We start from the raw sequence: 21,803 nt of genomic DNA, 5'->3' as shown, positions 1-21,803 counted from the left end.
AACAGTAATTACTACAAATTATCTCTACCCTACTTATAAATACCTAAATCACTGTAAAAATTATGTAAATATAATTGTTGTTATACTGTTTTACTTCAAGAATACATGACAAAAAAGGAAGTCTGTAAACATTCAACATTTGCAATCCTAACTAACAAACTGTTTTTTGTTTAGCCTACATGTATTGACAAACTAAAACAGGTAACAAAAAATTAAATACAGAACATGTTATTAATAATACAGGAATAAATTAATACTCCTTTCTCATACTCTGTTCTTTCATAACCACTGTATGATGTTAACATTTTAGAACTTTCTGAGGCTGCAACTACACATCTAAGGGCATGTAACAGCATAAATGGTCCACTTGCAAAATTTTAAAGGGCTATAACATTTAGAAATTTTCTTGAAGGATTGATTTTTCACATATTTAGGAAATGACAAATTACAAAAAACATGAGTGCCATAGAATGTAGTTCCTTATCAAATTTACTAACAAGCACTTCATCTACAAAGTAAAGTCAGCAAAATATTGTCTGATACTTATTTTATTTCATACTTCACAGACCACAGACTAGTTAGGTTGTCACATGAATAAAAACTGATAAAAGTGTCTAACCTTTTTGGAATTCCACACAGAATTATGATTGGCTAGATTCATAAACTTGTAGATTAAATCTGGTTGATTAAGGTCTGTTGCCAGTGAGCATAATTCACGGTAAGTTGAGAGCTGACCTCTGAAAGAGAAAACAAATAAATTGGCAACAATAAATGAACTCAAATCACCTTTGCATTCATGTTCAAGTTAAAGTAATGAGATGATTGAAACAACTAAGAAACAATTTTTAAAAAAGCAAATTTTATGTTATAAAAAAACCAATAATCACAATTAGCCTCATTCCACGTAAATCAAAACCAGCTAATCCATTTTAAAGAGCTGACGTAACAACGGTTCCACAGCACAGGCCCTGCCTACAGTGCACTGTCTGCCAGCAATATCTCATTCTTCTATGTAGCTCTGATTGCACTGGCTGTGTATGATGCATTCAGTCCATGCAGATTTCAGTCACTGTACTTTTCTATACATGCCTTTTTGCTTTCATATTTTCTGAAAATATCACATACAGTCGACCCCCACCTACTCACGGTTCCGCATTAGCGGCTTCACCTATTCATGGATTTCTCCATGGAAATATATACACATTATTTGTGGAAAATTTGCCTATCCGCAGTATTTTTTATAGAGACATATTCACAAATTACTGCATTTTCATATAATTTTCATGACTAAATGCACTTTTTGTGATAAAACTATTAAAATATTCGGATATAAGCATTTTTTGAGGGTTTTTTGGGGTTTTGAACTTTTTAGGTGTTTTGAACTATCAAAATAGGCAGTTATAAGCAATTTGGCTCCCTACTAACCCTGTTCCTGTGACTTTGCTGTCTGCTTATTCTCTTTGATGTGTCCACTTCTTAGTTCTTCACATGTCCTTGCCTGCCTCTGCTTTGCGGCCCCACTATCTTGGCTGCCTATATGTCTTTTACTTTAAATTCAGTGGGTTCTCTAACTTGCCCTTAACATAATTTTGCTGGAATTAATAGCAGGGATGATGTATGGGGTACTCATCTGGCTCCCAGATACTGGCTTCCCTCCAAGGAATGTCAACTGGCTCTTACTCTTCTCTTTTAGCAGGTCTTGCCTCCCTCTCCCCCATTAATACTTCCTTCGGAGGAACAGTGACAGAATTTTTCCTGCTTATTTTCCTTATCTCCTGCAGTTCAAGGACTCCCATGAGCCATGGGTTGCTTGTGTGATGGTGGGCCTTTTGGCATTGCCTGTTACTTTTTGGTCTACTACCTTCCCATAGGCTAGTACATTGTACATCAAGTATAAATAAAACATTAAATGCTATCTATTGGACAAGGCATGGGTAGAGTGAAGGTTCTACACATGTTCATAATGGGCAAGCCTAAACAAACTTCAAATATAAATTTGACACTACTCACAACAAGATTCTTAGTGCAGAGAGAGAGAGAGAGAGAGAGAGAGAGAGAGAGAGAGAGAGAGAGAGAGAGAGAGAGAGAGAGAGAGAGAGAGAGAGAGAGAGCCTTTGGTATAAATGAACAAGAATTCAGTAACAATGGCAGACCAAAGTTTTTTTTTACTGAATAAAAGGTGAGACCAGAGGGATATGTTTTACACGAGGGATTTTTGCACCTTAAAAAACTAGAATTTTCACATTTTGTTTGGCTTTTGCTTCTTACAAAAGGTATACGCTACAGAAAGGCAATAATTTGGAATTTATGCATAATAAAAATATAACAAATTTGTCACTGAATATTTTTTTCAGATTTCAAAGTGATATATTCTATTATTTTAATTTTAGAACGTAAACACCAGGTTCTGAAAGAAATGATTGAACAGTTATGCCAAGTTAGCTTTTCCAGTCGCTTACATCTTCCAGTGATTTCAAAAATTGTATACAGTACAATTTGTTACCCACACATTAACATCAAATCTACATTACTCTGATTCAAAAATTATGTCATGGCATCAAGATATAGCTCAATATTCTGGATCCAGGCAATCCAGTGGTCATGGGATGTGGTAAAGAGCCTAATTCAACTGTACATAAAACGATTACATGTTTCTAATAATTTTTTTTAATCAAGTCCGGTTTTAAAGGTGCTTTACAACCTTTAGCTGAAGAAAACTTCACACACTCTACAGAGATTAAAGTTGAAATTATAATTTTCTAAACAAATTTCTGCATTTTGTTATATTTTTGCATGGTGACATCTACGAAAATATTAACTAATTCAATTATTTCAAGAATATAGATACCTATTCATTTTGATAGTTCATATCAATAAAAATTATTAAAGACAAATTTAAATATTTAAATCAAGCAAAATTCTGCTAGAAGCAAACAGAACATAAACAATACCAATTTAATTTACCCCGATGGAGCTTTGCCTAACTCTCCCTCTTGAAAGATCTTTGTATCTTGGGTAACATTCTGGATCGTTCGCTTTCCCTCAGTAAGTGTCTGTACAAGGCCTTCAACCATAGACTGCCTAGTAGCTTCTGAGCAGCATTCATACACCACACCAAGACCTTTGGAAGCTGCATCTTGGACTAAATCTGTAAAATACATAAACTTAAAGGAACAATCTAGGAATTACAGTTATTTCAGAGCCAAAAATAATAAACGTGCTATAGAATCTTATGTTTTGAGTCATGATATCGTGGCACTTACTCTTTCATTGTCCTACTTCGTCTCTTCTGTTTTTAATAATGAATATCATGCTCTTTTATATGAACATTAATCCTCTTATTCTGAGGCCCTAATGTGGGCAGTATCAAACTCAGAGTGCGAAGCAGTACAGCACTGTTTGAAAATGTGGACGATATCACTCAAATTTTTTATATCCAATCTTTTCATTATGTATATTATTGTAAAACTTGAGAATGCAATATTTTTTTATATATTTTTGCACTCAATAAACTTGCATTTTAATATAGAAAGTTTCCACTTAATCTTGAAATGGACAACGTCAAACTTAGGTCAGAGCCAGTCAGGAACCATAAAATTAAAATTATTTGTATCCTGTTGATGCACTGTTTATATTTATGAATAAATTTCTTTTTTACATATATATAAGTAGTAGCATTTATAATAATAATTATATTTTATGGCATATGTATTTAAGGATTTTTCATTATTAGAAACTATAGTACTGTACAAAAGTTCAAAATTCATTCTTACAGAAAAGAAGCGAAATCTCTTGCTCACCAGACTATGCAAAAACCAATGATGAAAATTCGTGAATAATGTTATTTTTAGGATTAAACAGCTTTGAATAAAACACAATTATGCAATGTAGGTGTGTGTGTTATTGAATACATGAAGAATATTTCAAGTACATTATTGTTTTCTAATTTCTTTGAGTGCAAGTTTTTTTTAGAGTACTAGCCTGGCCTATGGAAATCATGTTGTCAGTGAAAATGGAACAAACTACAAAAATTTGCTTTTGTTAATTAATTGTTTAATTATGTTCTCACAAAGAGAGAGAGAGAGAGAGAGAGAGAGAGAGAGAGAGAGAGAGAGAGAGAGAGAGAGAGAGAGAGAGAGAGAGAGAGAGAGAGATTAACCTGCCCATCACCCTCATTATCCAACAGTTAATTTTGCTATGCAAGTGTTCCAGGCACGTTTATAGCAGGCTCTAGCCTGCTTTAAACATGCTAGGCTATGATGTAGGCCAAAGTAAGTGTTCTAAATGTGTTTAAGGTACATTAGGTTATGATGTTTGTGGTGAAAAGAAAAGCAGAAGCCGAATCACCATGAACGCTTCAAATTTCAAACTTTACGGCTTTTAGTCAATATTTAAATCTAAAGGGGTGATACTGATTAACAGATCTAAATGATGAATCAGCCAGCCAATCAGGTTTCTGTTGTATTCTTTCCAAGAAAGAAATGTTTTGCAAAAAAAATTTGCCATGAAGGCAAATTTGTTATCAAAAATTAATTTTCAGAATAAACAGAAACGAATATGTAACTATGTATTCTGCTGTGTACACACTGTAATGAATGTACAAATGGTAGAATGAGTGCATTTATAATATCTGACAAGTTTTTAATTTCTTTGAGTGCAATTTTTTTCAGTGCTAGGCTACGTCAGTCATGTTCTTCACAGGAAATGGAATAAACTCCACTTGTCTTATTATTCAATCATATTCTAACTAAAAATATCAATGTGTATATTGTAATTACTATTAAATTTTTACTTTTGTTAATAAAAATATAATAGAATAAGTACTATCATACACCACTAGCATTATATTTCCAATTATTTGAGCAATTTTTCATCAACTACTTTTGGAAAATTAATGTTGTTTCTACGAATACTTGATTTTCAAGATTTTTTCCATTATAAAGTTTGTCTTTACCTTTATACTAATACATATATCAACTTATTATTGAGAATATTACCTTAGCAACAAAACTGCTAACACCTTGATATAAAGGTTATTTTCAACATATGGTAATTTTGCTTAACAAAGGCGTTTTGGAAACCAACCCCATCATAACTAAATGAGTACCTGTACCAAAAGGTTACTCCACATGAAAAAAAAAAAAATGGAACATCATCACACAAAGTCTTTTGAGAGATTGACCATTGTTAATGAAGCGATGATCTTGTTTCATGTTTTGGAACAAAAGTCAAGTTACAAAGAGTGATATTTTGAAAGGACTTTTTCAATAGGAGTTTCCATAATTTATTATAGTAAAGAACATATTGCACTAACTGATATGTACCACAGGGCCAAGTCTGGGTAGGTGGAGTTAAAAACTAATATAAATTCTAATGAAATACTGTGTGCATAATATATTCATTTATGTCTTACAATCCCAAAGAATTTTTGTCAGAATTTTGTAAATTTTTGAGATTTTGATATTACTGCTAGAAGATCCCTTTTAAAATCACAATTATTAACAGAGCCTTAAACAGTAAAAGAATATATCACTTACCATTACTGTCACCCAAGAGATTCATAAATGCAGACTGGATCCTTGGAAGTCGTTTCTGTATGACTCCTTTATTTCGACATCTCTTCAGTAATGCCAACAGCCATATACACGAAGCCTGAAAGTATCAAAGTTTTGCAATATTGCCATGTGTCACAGCTAGCCTATAATACAACCCACAGAGATAATTCATAACTCATAAATCAAGGAAGCATGATTAATTACTATACCTAGTTACATTTTCTTTAAACAAGATTACATCATGAATTACACATCGTGAAGGACACATTAATAATTATTGAAACAAAAAACAAAAATGGCTTAACTAAAAGGAGTCCATGAAAACCACTGCACACATAAAATTATTTTCTTCTAAGGATAAAATATAATAACCACAAAACACTGCCTGGTGTTTTGTATTTTGGTATCTAATTTTATTCTCATCTCTACGACAGTTGCATCCCATCTTCTGGCATGAACAAGACACAATAACACCAAGCAAAAGGCACTCGTAAAAATATGTTAATTTTACAAAGTTATACAAGTTTTTTCTAATAATTATTTTATTTTATTCTGTAAAATTATAATTACAGCTCACACAATATCATAACAGATAAGGACTAAATTCAGTAACAAATTCTGAGTATATTTATTGCCAAATATTTACGAGATTTACTGAGATGGGGAGATGCAGCACCTCTTTGTGAGGTACACATATTTTTTCTATTTCTTTGCACTTTACTTTGCAAAATTACAATTATAACTGAACTACTATCATAGAAGATAAGAACTAAAACCAACAGCAATCCCTGGGTATATTTATGAGCAAATAAATAAAAAGACGCGTCCTAGAGCTACAGAAAGGCAACATCCCCCCCATTAAATTTCAAGGCACACTGATCTACCTCTCTTGAGTGCTGAGCTACTACAGTTGCCATACATCATTTATAGCCCATTGAAGTGATATAAACATTTTTCCCACTAAATTCATCCAAAACGTATGGCGTACAATATTAATTCTGTACTCAAAAGAGTTAGCTGGTGTTCACGCAAAACCTGTTTAGTTCCCCATATAATCATGCCTGTCCAGTAAGGGTTAATGGAGGGCATATGAACTTAGATGAAATAGTTCTAACATCTAGGAATCATTCTAGAGTGAATATGAATTTAAAATACTACAGTAGTTACAATTAATTTCAAAACTTAACAGACTATAATTATAAATATATTTAATAAAAATATAAACTTGAAAACAAAATCCATAAAAGTAATGATAAAAAGTATAAAAAAAGTGTTGAAGTTACTTCTTCCTGACATCATTTGATATTATAAAATAAGAATAACAAAAGCTTCACTAACCTGCCGAACACTTGGTTGTGTCTGATTAACATATTTGGTGAGAAGTTCTTCAAGTAACCAAGCAAGAATATCTTTCTCTCCTGACTCATTAAGTTCTTGTCCATAAATGTCATCACTGGTGTCCATGGCTTCACACACAGCAGTATTTTCTGTCATTCAAGAGACCTCTATATTAGCAATATGATAATTTTCATGATAAAATTAATTATCTGGATATTTACCTCCTGTTAAAGTTAGCTTATATCTTTGCACCATTAGGTGCACTCAGCATAAAAAAAAAAAAAAAAAAAAAAAACTTGGATAACCAGCTAGGGCCGTCTCTGTAATTACTTGTTTCCCATCAGATGGTGCTGGAATGTTTGTGTTCTTGTCAGAATTCTTCATGACCACCCACTAAGATGTGGGGAGGCTGGGTGGGTTTCCACTTTAACAGTAGGCAAGTATCCAAATAGTTAATTTTATCATGAAAATTATCATTATAGTATTTCGAATGAATCTTACCTACTGCTCAGTTAGATGACTACCACACTGAATGAGGACGGTGGGTTAGTGTGGTAAGAGAAACAATGTTCAGCCAACAGAACTATAAGCTTTTTAATGAGGGGAAAAAGCTTCTCGACATTCCTGCCTGTTGTATAATCCTCACTGGCAAGTACTGTAGCCAGATGTTCGAACCAAAACAGGATGTAAGGCCCTTCTAGCGAGACTTGTCGGAGAATCCTTACAGGGGAAAAAAGGACTCTATCTCGTAGAGTACTACTGACTCCTGCACCTGAATCAAAAGCCCAAACCAACGGTCCAAAACTAAAGTCAACTACCACCTTCATATATGGTGTACTCCTATACACCAGTGTGTACCTTCGTGCTCCCAAAATTCAACAGCAGGATTTCCTAAGAACTAATGATAAGATAGAAAGCAAGGTTACTATCATATTTGGTTCACGAGAAAGCGTCCCTGCTGCAATGATAGGACTAAGGCTATGTGGCCATGGCCATGCACAACCAAAACATTCAGCTTCCACAACCTCTTTCCTATACAGTCTAATGCTTTCCTCTCTGCTTGTTGTGGACGACATAACGCACGAACAGGAAACAAGCACAATACCGTACAGGGGAAAATAAGCCAGAAATCATCAAAATTATTACCAATGCCAATTCACATCATCTGCACAAGGTCACGGCATGAAGAATTCTGACAAAAATATAAACATTCCAGTGCCACCTGGTGGGAAACAGGTGATCACTGAGACATTCATGGTGGGTTAGCCAAGCATTATTTTTTTTTATTTTGTAAATCGATCGCACCTAATGAAGCGAAGATATAAGCTAACTTTAACAGTAGGTATAATTCACTCCAAATAATAAACATTAAAAAATAATTTTCTTGTTTCTGTGGTATTTACTATACTATAATTCCTCCTATTATGAATTACGTTCCATCAATTTGTGATGTGGCTTTTTTAATACTGGATGGGTTATAAGCATTATTTAGTTAGTTCAGAGTCTATAAATTGATGAGTGTTTAAGTAAAACAAGGTAACAATAAACGGGGACTATGCTACATGATTACACCACTTAACAATTGCAACTTGCTTGTTTAAGTCTCCAGTCAAGTTCTTTTAATAGGCATATGCATCTCTAATGGTACTTACTTTCATCCTTAAGATAATCCTTCTCCATTGCCTCATCAACATCTTTTTCTCTCTCTTCCCTTTCCTCCTGGTACACAAAAAGGAATAAACTATAAGACAAAGCCAAAAGTCAATTTTATTTATCTATTCAATGCAAGAACAATTGCATTAACTTCTAGCACGCTGTACAGTACCTCTAAAATGAGGCTCAAACCTTTATGAAAAGATAAGCTAATTCCAAAGCTGTTTACGAAGAAAAAATCTTTAATTGTAAGAATTAAATATTCAAGCACCTTTGCCAATAAAACAAGAATAATGAATATTCTTTTTTCAAAATTGGGAAGACATAAAAAAAGTATATTTTTTAAAGTTTTAGACAAAGATTTCACAGGTAGGTTAAAAAAACATTTACGACAGAAAACTTACTTTGAAATATAATGGTCTAAATCATTTCGATTAACTTTCATACCTCCACACTTCCCAAAAATGATAGCATTAAAATTTTGTCCTGAATTCACTTTACCCCATTTGCAAAGGAACAGTACTGTATTATGATAGTTACAAAAAGGCCCTTAAATAGATATTTAAATGCCTAGAATAAAGTATCATATATCAAAAGGCTTACAGCAAAGTACTGTTATTAATGGCTTATAGGATAAACCTGATTATAACATGCACACCTGCTTTCATGGGATATTTCTGGGCACAGAAGAATTTCAGCAAATTTCATTCTACATTTAATGAAGATTTTAACACATTATAGGGAACATCCTATGCAATAAAGACATTTTGATTGCTATGGTTATGGTATTAGTATTCATCTGATGATTCATCCACACTCGACAGTAAAAAACAAGATGTTTCGATTACGAGATAAGTCACAGCGTTGGGAAACAACTTAAGGCCAATGAAAGATGTGCTTCTTAATTATGGAAATCTGTTTTAATATTTTAGTATTATTTTGATTTGTAATTACCTAATAATTCAAAAGCAAGTATATTTCATTCCGCAAACAGTGATGTTTAGGTGTTTGTCCGACACTAATAAAGACCAAATTCTAGGCCTTCCGAAACTTCATCATCAGGGTATTAGATGCACTGTGATTTCTAGATGTATGTTTTTGGAAAAAAGTACATCATATGTGATGGAAAATTAATCAAGACTAAAAAGTTAGCTAAAGCACAATAATTTCAGAAGATATAACAGCTATGAAAACAAAAACCTTGCTTCTATCCAAGTTAAACTAGAAGTTACAAAAGGAATAGTAGGTGTGCTATCCATCTACTATGAAGCTAATAAATACTAAGTACAGGTTAACAACCACTAATCCGGCAATCGTTAATCTGGTTCCATCACTAATCCGGGACTAATTTTTGCTAGCACAATTTCAAATTTTCCAGGTCACCGCATCAACCTGCTGCTACTTGTGTGTATGTGCATTCCCTATGCACATGATTGTGTTTATTTTTTGGGTTGTAAAAAAAATTAGCAAATACAGTAAAAATATACATGAGATACCATAAAATATAAATTAAAAAATCATAAGCATAACATCACGAAACAGAAGCTGTAGAAAGTTCTTCAATGCCAGCGAATGAGTTTGTGCATAAGTACCTACCCTTTTGGGCTGCAAAAACAGTAAAAATATAAATGAGAGTAGGGTAAAATATAAATAAAAAAAATTATAAACATAACACAAACCAAAACAAGCTGTAGCAAGTTCTTCAACACCAGAGAATGAGTTTGTGCATTTGTACATGCACTAGGCACACAATTGTGTTTATCTTTCAGGTTGTAAAAATAAAAAATGAGAAAATACAATAAAAATATATATGAAAATAGAATAAAATATATAAATATATAAAATATCCAAGATGAAGAAAATGGGAATCCTAACATCCCTTAACCTAACATGTAAATGTGCTCAGCTGCATATTCCAGCTCTTCACCTTGGAAGCAGCAGTGATAAACTTTCTTGTGTAAGTCAACAGAATTACTTGTACCATTTATTTTTCTTGTGCTTCATTAAAATTTCACTTGATTTTCATTTATTTCTTTCTCCCTTAACAACCAACTTTTACTGATTTACATGGTATTTTAGAGGTAGGCTGAGGTGGTTAACTGTTGGTTTAAGTGTATTCTAACCTAATCAATCTGTAATCCACGAAAATCACTATTCCAGTGCCCGGCAGGCCACAAGGATGCTGTATCAGTGATGGTCAACCTGTACTGCAATGATTTATCCAAATGTACATCACCAAGATAAAGGGAAGTATAATAGTAATATAACTACATTTCCTTTTCAAATTGAAGATATTAGGATTAATCCTCAAATATAAACCAGCATGGCCCATAGGGGAAGAGATGTAGTTACAAGGTGGAGATGCCTCAGGGGTTTACTACTCCATTAAAGGAGACCTTAAAAGCTAAATAAATATCTTTTAATTCCAGTGTCCATATGTTGGATCTAGTTTGATTACTTCTTAGGGTAAACAGATTCTTATGGTCCATGTTATCTCTACTTTTGAGAATTCCGAAAACTCCTATTAACTGACCTCTTAATCACCACTCTTCCTGAGAGTACAAACTGAGGCATTCTTGCCTCCTTTGACATCCAAGGTGCCTGAATAAAAATCTTGGTTTTGTTGCTCTTGCCTGTACTGCTTCTTATCTATATGCATTCTTCAGCAGAGATGGTGACCAGAATTGAACAGCATAATCTAAGCGTGGCCTAACTATGCACCACGTAAAGTTGCAATCTCTTTTGTCCAAGTAATAAAAAGATGTTTAATGCATAGTTAGCTCTTAATGTATAGTTAGGTCTCTACATAAGAACAAGTTCCATTCCAAGAGCTTGTTCACAAGTTCAACAGATTTAGCTCATGCATCCAGCATGTAGTTGGCCAACAGCATACAGCAATGTATGGTAATAATGTTTGCCATCAGGAAAATCTGATCTTTATACATGTAATACTTAAAACAAACAAAAAACTTCAATCTTTCCTTGAAAAAGTGGCAATATAGTACAAATACCCTTGATATGTCCCACATATCACGTGAGATCCATTTTTGCAAGATTACATTATCAAAGAGCTTATTCTCATTCATCAGTTGATGACCCTCCTCCCAACAAACCTAATTCCTACTGAAAACGAGTATGCACAGCTACTGGTACTGAAGAAAATAATACTAAAAGATTTACTTTCTTCTTTTTATATTGATTTTTGGTGCATTTCAACAACAAACAACCGAGTCGTTTTATTTCCATGGTTTTCTGTCAGCTTTTCTCACTGCTTACTGCTATTGAAAATATGCATACCTCTCTCTCTCTCACACTTATACAGACATATTTTCTTGTAATTTTGCTATAAGTATTAAAAATACTTTTGAGAGAACTACTGTATTTTTTGTTGAAATTTCAAGGGCATTTTAACAACCAACAACTGAGTTTATTTTCACTTCCATAGTTTTCCATCAGCTGATCTTGCTGCTTGCTGCTATCAAGCTACTGAAAATATGTAAACCTCTCATATTTACAAAGACAAATTTTTGTAAATTGGTTAAAAATCAAAAGAATATGGTTTTAAAAGTTATAGTATATTTCTTACTGATTCCAGGTGCACTTTAACCAACACCTGAGCGGTAAAGTATAAATTGTTGCTCAGAAAGTAGGATTCTGAACTTTGCCAAACAGCAGACCCATGAATTTATCTCATATGCTGCCACCATAGTTGAAATTCTGGCAAAATGTTCAATTTTGCACTTACTTAAATTTTTCAAAAATGAACATGGATGTTTGCATCTTTGAAAGCTCTTTCACGAATTAACCTGTTCCATTACTTCCTCTTCATTCTTAGTATCTTTAAAAGGATCCTTATCAATCCACAGGTTCCTTCCTGAAGGTGACTCAGTACCTAATGCACAGTCAGCTAAGGACTCACCAACAGCAAAATGAACTTCAATTTCATTTGTCTGTAAAGATAAATTCCACCTTATTTTAATCATAGAACAAGATTAAATGTCTTTAATCCTTTGAGATTTTTGGAGTCCACAAAACCTCCTATTTGCTGTAAATTTGTTATTCATGACTGAATACAGTATTGGTTTTGGTGTCCCTGAAACCAAATAATTTTACTAATTTTGGTATCTTTGAAAAGGTAAAACTGCAAAAATTAGTCATGAAATGTTGAATTTGTCCTTAATTGAAAATTTTCTTTGCAATAAATTCCTTTCCAGTGATTATTGCATTTGTAAGGGAAAAAAAGGTAATGTAGACACAAAATATTCAGGGTTTATTTTTTCCATTTTCTATCAGTCAACTTATGTCATCAAAACTAAAGGGATGAAATTTATACTGAGCCATTTGACTTCATCAGAATCTCAAAGGATTAACTGAAAAGGGAGGAAAAACACCAAACAGTAGCTTTACAAGGTTACACTACAATTATACTGAATTCTATGTACTTTCAATATCCTCATGGTTTTCATGAGTTTCATCCTTATTTCCCATTTCTTGCACAAAATAACACAGGGATAATTGTCATGAAATTATTTCCAAAAAATGAATTATAATACAAATGTGATAAAAGCACATTAAAAACTAAAAAAATTCAACATCTTTGCTAATAGTTCTAAACAACCCCAATCTTGATGCATCTAATATATCTAAAACAACCCTAATCTTGGTATACAGTATTCTAGATTAAGTCTGTCATAATTGCCACTGCCTCCAATGTTGCAAAACACAAAGGACCTTTTAGACATTCTGAGTTTTCACTTCAACAAATCTACTCCCATCTCCAATCTCCCTTCTCGTCATTCTCATCAAAGCAGGTATGGGTTGTCCAACTCTTCTGGCACCCACAGCACATACTATTCCTATTCTCCTAGAGGTGGTGCAAAGTAGATCCCCATGCTAGCCCCATCTCCAGTTCATCATTATCTCATATACTATATACAGAACCTTTGTAATGTCCTTATGTCATCATTTGTTCTATTTTGCCATCTTACACCTAATATTTTTCTTATATAGCTTTAATCTCAAACTAAGAAAATTGTCTAAAATATAGTTTCATTGTTGTACCATGATTCATGTCTGTACAAGAACCTGCATAATACTAAAAGAAGGCTACATATATTCTATTTGAAAGGCTTAACAACTCCTCATATTTACAATGCTGAATACTGTAGTAATGCACAACCAGTGATGAAAGCATTAATCTGACATAGTTTGCTTGGTAAATTTTATTTGCTGTACAAATACTGCTTAATTTTGGGATCAACTTATCTAGTCTGAATTAAAACTTAAAATTTTAGAAGCCAACTTATATGTTAGCATACCATATTCATATCAGACATACAATATTTTCAACTTATGCTAGGTTTATTCGAACATAACCCCACCCTAGGACAAAGGGCATCTGTACACACGAACTGGGAAATTTTGATGATGGAACTTAAAGTTACTTGTCATATCAAAATGGGACTATCTATTACAGAATATGAATAACTTACCTCTTTTGCGAGAGTTAAAAACGAATCAATAATTTTTTGTCTGTGTGAAAACTTTTCCTGTCCAACACACAAGAAACCTGTGGTAGATATGGCTTGCTCTCGAATCTGAAATACCAATAAAAGGAACGCTGATTATTTAGGATAAAATTCTCCTACACAAATTAATGAATACATACGAAACATGAAGTGCCTTGCAAAATCATTAGTGTTTTTCATTTAGACATTCTGGATTTAGGAACCTTGTAGCATGCCCAGCATTTGAAAAGGACTTGATTCAATTGCACCAGAGATAATAGTAGTATTAGTAAAACATTTAAATGAGAAACCTGCAGAGGATTTGTACAGACTCCAGAACATTATTTCCTTTGTACAAATCAACTTGGTCTGTGATACTTTCAAGATTTATTGTGTCTCTCTCTAGAGTCTAAATATGATACAGTACCTTTGACCTTCCTTTGGGCAAGCCCTTGGTAGCCATACACAATGACCTTATGTTGTCTTAAGGGTCACAGTTCCAGCAGGATTACTCTCATTTCATGGTCTGGCTACAACAGCAACTAATAAAATTTTACCAGATCCAGGACTGCTACTCCAAAGCTCATTTCATACACCATGGAGGCAATTGCCAAGGATGCCCCAGCCTCCTTTACTCTGCATCAGAGAGGAACACTTGCAACCAGTTTTGCATGGTGTCTAGCCCTTTCAACTTCCTAAAGCAGGTTCTTAGTCAAGTCACCACCCTGTTTGCCAACAATTTGGAAGAGGACAACATGACTAAGACCTAACGCCTCATCCTTCCTCTTGGATATGCTTCTGTTCTTCACATTTGATATGACCACTACCAATTAGTGAACTGATGATGAATATGAGGGATGTGGTGTTTAAGAACCATTCTGATCTTTCCTTTGCCTTTGTGCTCTTCAAGTCTCTGGTCCCATGGATCCTAACCAGCTCCCTGAGGACTTGGTCATGAGTTGGGTACAAAGCTAACCTCTACTGCTATTTTCATCCATCAACTTGGGTACATCATCCTCTTCTTTAAATAACAATGTATGACATAACTGTCATGCATTTGTATAAGAAACCTTCTAGTGAAAGATCTTCCTATTAAGGAAAAAACCTCAGCTAACAAAACACTCATCCAGGCAGTGCACCTTAAATAAAATGAAAGATGTGCAAATTGTGAAGAAAGATAGAAGGTTACCCTTACCAATAAAGGTAAGTTACTACCCACATCATACTGTTCTGTTCTAAAAATTCATATCACAGAGACCGGAATTATTTTCTATTCATTATTCATTACCTCTTAAGCACCCACATATTTCAGAAAAAGCTATGTAAAAATTCCAATAGTCACTTCTCTTCTATGATCTATAGATTAACTCCTTCAACTTAATCTAAGCCAAGACTGATTAAAAATAAACTGGGTGATAATCATGACAGTAGACAACAAACTGGCCACATCTATGTGAGCTTTAAACTTTGTCCATAATGCAACTGCTTAAACCATTTCATCTTCTGGTGTTTTCAAGGCTATAAGTTATAAGCAAGTGCAGCATTCCAGTTATTTATTTCTCACATATGTTTCCAACATTTGCGTTTACAATATATACTGGATAGAATTTTTAAAAATTTCACTTTCCTCAGCAGTAAATTCAACCTTCTTTGGAAGGATAAACCAGAGTAAAACAGAGCAATCCATATTCTTGCTATGCTGACATTGCTGCATCTGAACCTAGTGAAGAAACCTTCATATTGAATTTGGTAATATTAATTTTTCACATACAAAAAGGCAAGTTAGAGAAATTTCCTGCTTTGGCAATGCCAATAAACAATGCCTTTTGCTAAATCCTTTGTAAAAAAAACACACAAATTGCACAAAGATTAGGGAAAATTATAAAACAAAAACTTAACAAATAAAAAATATGCCCTTGAGTTGTTAGAAATGAACACAGAGTTACACCCCCACTGTGCTGCCAAGACTTAGACAGTCTAAAGCAGTGGTTCTCAACCTGGGGGGCGCGCTGCCCGAGGGGCATCAGCAATTTCCAGGGGAGGCACGAGCCCTAGGGAAAAAAGTTAAAAATTCTCTAATTATATTCATTATTCTCTTAACAAGAGTGAGGAACTAATATTCAAAAGTTTATGAAAAAATGCAAAAGTATTGACTTATAATGTAGTTTCCTATAGTCTACTACTTAGGTTAGACTCGTTGGGCTTACCATGTTTTGTAATTACTTACCTCCCTCCCTATCCCTGAAAACCCCATCTCTTTCCTCTTGTTTTTTTTATTTTCCTTTAAATCTGGGAGGGAAGAACCAACTCTTAGCAGGGGCGTGGTAATGAAATGGTTAAGAACCACTGATCTAGAGAGGTGCTGATGAAAAATAATTTATGTACCTCTTGCTCTGACATCGTGCAGTTTCACCTTCAAAAGTGGACAATCCTCTGGAGACAATGCATGTTGTCTTCCAGGATTAAGGATTAATAAAGAAAGCATTGGCACCTAAGATCTAGGAAGCTAGGGATTCTTGACAGTTCAAAATGGGTTCCTACACTGCTTCCTTAAAGGTTAAGATGGGATGTTTAAACCCCTAAAGCCCTAACAGGGCACCAAAGAAGCTCATCTTCCTCAGGAGTCAGAGTCTCTAAAGCAGGAATAGAAAAAACTCTTGGAGGAGCGTTGGTCTTGACATCATCTTAGCATGAAAGGATGCAATAAAAAAGGTAGTTCTGTTCCAGTATGTGAACACCCTACTAATGATTACATTGCATGTAACCCACTCACTATTTTGGCCGACGCCAAGGCTACCAGAAGGAGTGTTCTATGAAAGATCCTTGAGAGAAGCTTCCCTCCGGGGTAGAAAGGAGGGCCCCCTAAAGAGTCTCAAGCCAATGACGAGGTTCCATAAAACTGGCTTAGCAGAACCTTCAGCAAACCAGCTGAAAACCCTGAACAGTGTCACCTAAGTCAGCAGCATTTACAGCCTTGATGTTGGAAACAGAAATTGCTTTGGCATTTCTCATGAAGTGCAGTCCCTTATACAACGTTAATATTGTTAATATTTTTGTGAAGACAGGGACTGCCCCTGGACTTACACCATAATCTATACAGTTCCTGCAGTACTGAATAAGGAATTAGTGGACTTTCCTCTTGTCATTAGGAGAGTTCCTAGATGACTGATAAAAGTCTCTGGAGCTGAGGAGCTAAACGACAGTTCCATGTGGTTAAACGAAGCATTTCGATATTTCTGTAAAGCTTCCCTGTCCCCGCCTGACGAAGCAGATTTGTCTATGGAGGTAATGCTTAGGAACTCTACTGATATGTGGAAGGACTGGGAACCAACGCCTCCTCGGACACCAAAGCACGATTAGAAACATGGTGGAGCTCCCGATAGTCCTCAATCCTAGAGTGCCCATTTTAACAGCGGAAACATAGGGAAGGCATACAATACAAGCTCTCTTGCCCTCAGGCCAACCCCCTAGACTTCATAAAGATAATCCAGTCATCCAGGTACAGAAGTAACTTTACTCCCAATAAGTAAGACATTCATGAAGGGAATAGCACCTAAGTGAAAACTTGGGAGGTGGAACTTGGCCTAAAACGAACAGCTTGACATTGATAGGTCTTTTCCCAAAGATAAAGAGTAGGCACTTCCTGAAAGTTGGTGAATAGGGACACGAGAGTACACATTGTTCATGCACCCTGTAAACATCCATGCTCTTCCTCCATGGCACTTAAAGACTGTGGAGGTTGACTCCATGGAAAAAAGGGAAGCAGTTGGCCACAGAGGTTGAGCTTGTATATGTGTTGGACTGTCCTCTGACCTCCCATTGCCTGGCACTAGGAACAGCCTGTGTAAAAAGGCCAGCAAAGTAGCAGGTACTTCCTCTACTGCTGCCTTCTCTAATGGAGAAAAGACTTTGTGACCTACACCTGTCTCTTCTCTAGGTTGCTCTGTAGGACTGAAAGGCTGAACATTGGTTGAAGAGGCAGTTAATTCCTAAAAGGAATGCAATAACCTTCCAAATATATTTCCTTTACCAGGGCATCTACAACTAAGTGTTCCCAAACTTGAGTGAAGTGGCCCAACCTGCACCCACCAGCACAAGAGGGCTCACTGCTCTAATGAGACTTAGGAATCTTGAATAATGCACATCCCCCTTTGGCAGAATGGAATCTGGGTCCTTGCTGCCAAAAGGATACTTCTTCCACCCTGAACCCAGAAGGAAGACTGGGGGAAAGAGGTAGAATTGCCCAAAGTGCGTTTATAGTAAGAGGAAGAGGAGGAGACTTCCCTTAAGTGGCCTGGGAAAGGTGGAGAAAAGTACTATTTCGGTCTTGTGTGTCTCCTTCCCTGTCCCTGCAGCTATAGAAAAGGATAGCTTGTTGTCTATTACTTACCAAAAGGATGAGCTGTGACATGAGCCATTTCACTTATCACATCCAAAAAAGCCTTGTTAAGGAAACAAAACCCCTAAAGGCCTATCATAGGATCCCTGGCCCAAGGAGGAAGTCCACCAAACTTCTTCAAACACAATTAACAGTGTCCAATACAATTCACTAAAGGGCATAGCTTCAATGGCGTTTGGGAAGTGTAATACATATTCTCGGCCACTTGAATAGAAAATGTGGCTTAGCAGACACAACTGCACGTCTCTTGGCTGGAAAAACATGGACCGTGACAGCTGGATCAGGAGAAGAGGGGGGGGGGAAAATCCCCCACTCAATAGACCATAGTCTTTAGCAGACAGTAAGGGAGACAAGAGAGAGGACTTTCAAAAAGGAGACTCTTTGGCCAAACATTTGCCACTGAGTCAAGTTTCCCAAGTACAGAAACAGATAGCTTAAAGGAAGGACTGTGGATATCTGTCTAAGAACAACTGAACTCATTCCTTACAACTGAGGGGATAGAATAAATGCTCCTCTTCTGGAAAAGGAGGCAAAGGAGAATGCTGTTAGGAAGAGCAAGGCCAACATGAGTCCTCTTCCTCAAGGACAAAAGTAGCCCCGAAACCAGATGGCCTGACAAGACCAGGCACTAAAGTTCTGATAATCCATCTGGCAGAAACTTGAAAGTCAAAAGCTCTCTAAGTGGACTCACTGACGCCTTGCATGGACTCGTTGAAGCCTCATGTGGACGCATTGATGACTCAGACCCGCTAAAGACCATGCGGATTCTGTAACAGCTGTGCAGGCTCACTGACAGCCGTGCAGACTCGCAGACAACAGTGCAGACTTGCAGACAACTGTGCGGACATGCAGACATCCACAAGGAATTGCTGCTGGCCATGCAGACTCGGTGACAACCGTGCTCTCACAAACAATCATGTGGACTGCATGAGCCGCTTCTCTTGGACTTCGCAAACAACTTTATGCGGTATGCGGACTCGCAACAGCTGTGCGGTTACACTGGCTTAACCGTCCAAGAGGCTTGCTGCCGGCGTATGGGCTCGCTGGCGCCTGTGAACTCCTGCGCCTTGCGACATGATGACACCTTGCACAGACTGAAGACATATGCGGAACTGTACACGGACTCGATGCCTTGCAGAGACGGTAACTGCGGGCAAAAAGTGAGTACGGCATGCTTAGCCTAAGCAACGTTCTGCGCTCAAAAGCCTGGACATGGACATAACAGTGGCCTTGTCAAAAACAAAACTTGGAACACCGGCAATAAACGGGGAGAACTGGTGTGAATACTTACTCCTATAACTTAGCTTCAGACTCAGGCTGCTAGTGACGACTGCAGGCACAATGGCAGCACTCACTATGGATCGTGATCGGTTACCTGGCTCGGATGAATCGCTAGAATAACTGTGGGACAACGGGGCCAAACACAAGATCTAGACTTACTGAAGATACAGACCTACCATAACTGTCCTTAAGCGACCACGATCTAACTCTGTCCATGGAGGACCAAGAGCAAAGGCATGAGACAGAGGGCACAGTCCTTGAACATACTGGGATGTTAGTCGTCATCTGGAAACCCCAGGACTACCAGGCCTGTTGGCAGGAGTGCCAAGGTGACAGGGAAGGCTGCATCTGTGTAGTGGCCAAAGGAACGAGAGGACACTGCCCAGCCAATGCACTGGATTCTTTCCATGCAAAAGACTTAAAATGTTACACAAAATTCAATTCAAGATTTAACCAAGTCAATACCCAATTGCATTAAATCTAGCCTACTACCCTGAGCTGACATTTGGCTGTAGAAGGATCTATATCCACTAGAGAAGAAACTATATACTTATCTCAATCTTCTTGACCGGGTGTTAATTCTAAAGAAAACCTAGATTCAAGATTGTTCTGTTTAGTCTCTCTTAAGTCCATCATTCTCTTCTAATTCAGCAATTTATCATCTTCTCTACCCCTTCCAAAGACCAATCCTTGCAATAATCACGAGAGTTGTCTGAATCACAATTCACCTCTCGATGATTTGGTCTTGCAAACACTTACCTTACAAAATCTAACAGATTTTGATAAGGGAGATTAAGAAGAATGCCAATATATTTTGATAGGGAAGATTGAGAAGAATCCATATTGCCAAATCACAGACCAAAATCCAGACAATCTATTTGTTAACCAACAAAACAAACCCAAATTTTACAGTACTTGTCTAAACAGCTGGCCGTATTCGATGACAGAGAAGAATGACAACCAAAACATTTGCTGCCTTAAGGTAACTATTGGGAGTGTTCGTTAACAATTATTTCAGTTTTAACAATTGTTGAATCTGCGCCAAGTAGCCTCAGATAAAGCTAATGATGGAGTTAAGTTTCACCTCAAAAATCATATGTTACCATACAAAAGACATGGAAGTTCATACATTACATTCAAAATGTACTGCAATCCTAATTTTTCTAATACACACCTGTATATGTAAATTAATTACACCCAAACGGAAATATATGTGCAGCTCCTCCGGCCAGGTTTCAAACCTGGCTTTGGGCTGAGATACAGTAACGGGCTTATATATTCAAGTACCAAGAGAAATATAACTTTTTTCTGACCCTGCTGTATGTTCCTATTCAATTCAGGTTCAGTAGTGACTATCACCCTACATACCTTTTAAATACTGGCACAAACAAGTGCAATTATCAGTTAAAATTTCCCATGGGCATAAGTTATTCCCAATGTAAAATGAATTGCGGCTTAATATTTGTAAGTATAAAGAAGCTACACTGATAAAAGGAAGAAAACATACATGTACACACATACCTTTGATGGAATCTTCTTATTTACAAATATCTTGACAAGCGCATTAATAAGTGAAAGCAACGTTGCTTTCTGCGTGTCCTTCTCTTCGTTATCAGCTGGCAGAGGTAAAGGACTTTGCCGAGCTATTTCGCCTAAAGCTATGACAATAGAATTCTGCAGCGGGCAATTTTCAGCAAGAAGTTGAGTGACTGAAAATAAGTAAACTTACTTACTTATGTACAATTGCTATATCACAACTTAGTTTCTCATATTTACATCAAAACCTGAAACTATGTGGCCCAACATTTATTTCTGAAATTCAAGCAAATACACAGACATTACTCTTATGACATACAGTACAGTATACACTTTAAATTATAAAATATGACGGTTCATAATAAAATGTCTTATTTGGATGCTTACATACTGTTTAAGATAGCTATACCTCAGCTCTATGCATGTCGACATTCTAAATAAAAAGATTGCTTGGCTGACCAGGGTGACTGTCTAGTTTACCTGTTCTCCACCCTGTGTGTTCTGACTGTTTAAGCTCTTGTCAGAATTCTCCTT

General features: G+C 36.1%; 1 protein-coding gene across 1 annotated transcript in view; it reads right to left on the bottom strand.

The window, feature by feature from the left end:
* Positions 1-21,803, bottom strand: part of LOC136855388 (proteasome adapter and scaffold protein ECM29) — an 83,532-nt gene that overhangs the window by 15,199 nt on the left and 46,530 nt on the right. Inside the window, exons 12-19 of the mRNA XM_067132329.1 lie at positions 21,255-21,442; positions 14,039-14,143; positions 12,353-12,496; positions 8,546-8,612; positions 6,894-7,042; positions 5,538-5,652; positions 2,965-3,148; positions 620-737 (exon numbers count right to left, since the gene is read on the bottom strand). Of these exons, the coding sequence (XP_066988430.1) occupies positions 620-737; positions 2,965-3,148; positions 5,538-5,652; positions 6,894-7,042; positions 8,546-8,612; positions 12,353-12,496; positions 14,039-14,143; positions 21,255-21,442 (1,070 nt within the window). The remainder of the gene's footprint in view (positions 1-619; positions 738-2,964; positions 3,149-5,537; positions 5,653-6,893; positions 7,043-8,545; positions 8,613-12,352; positions 12,497-14,038; positions 14,144-21,254; positions 21,443-21,803) is intronic.

The sequence above is a fragment of the Macrobrachium rosenbergii genome, chromosome 31, assembly GCF_040412425.1.
Source record: "Macrobrachium rosenbergii isolate ZJJX-2024 chromosome 31, ASM4041242v1, whole genome shotgun sequence".
In the NCBI taxonomy this organism is placed as follows: Eukaryota; Metazoa; Arthropoda; class Malacostraca; order Decapoda; family Palaemonidae; genus Macrobrachium; species Macrobrachium rosenbergii.
Note: the sequence above shows the minus strand (reverse complement) of the source record. Positions and strands in the feature narration are given on the sequence as shown.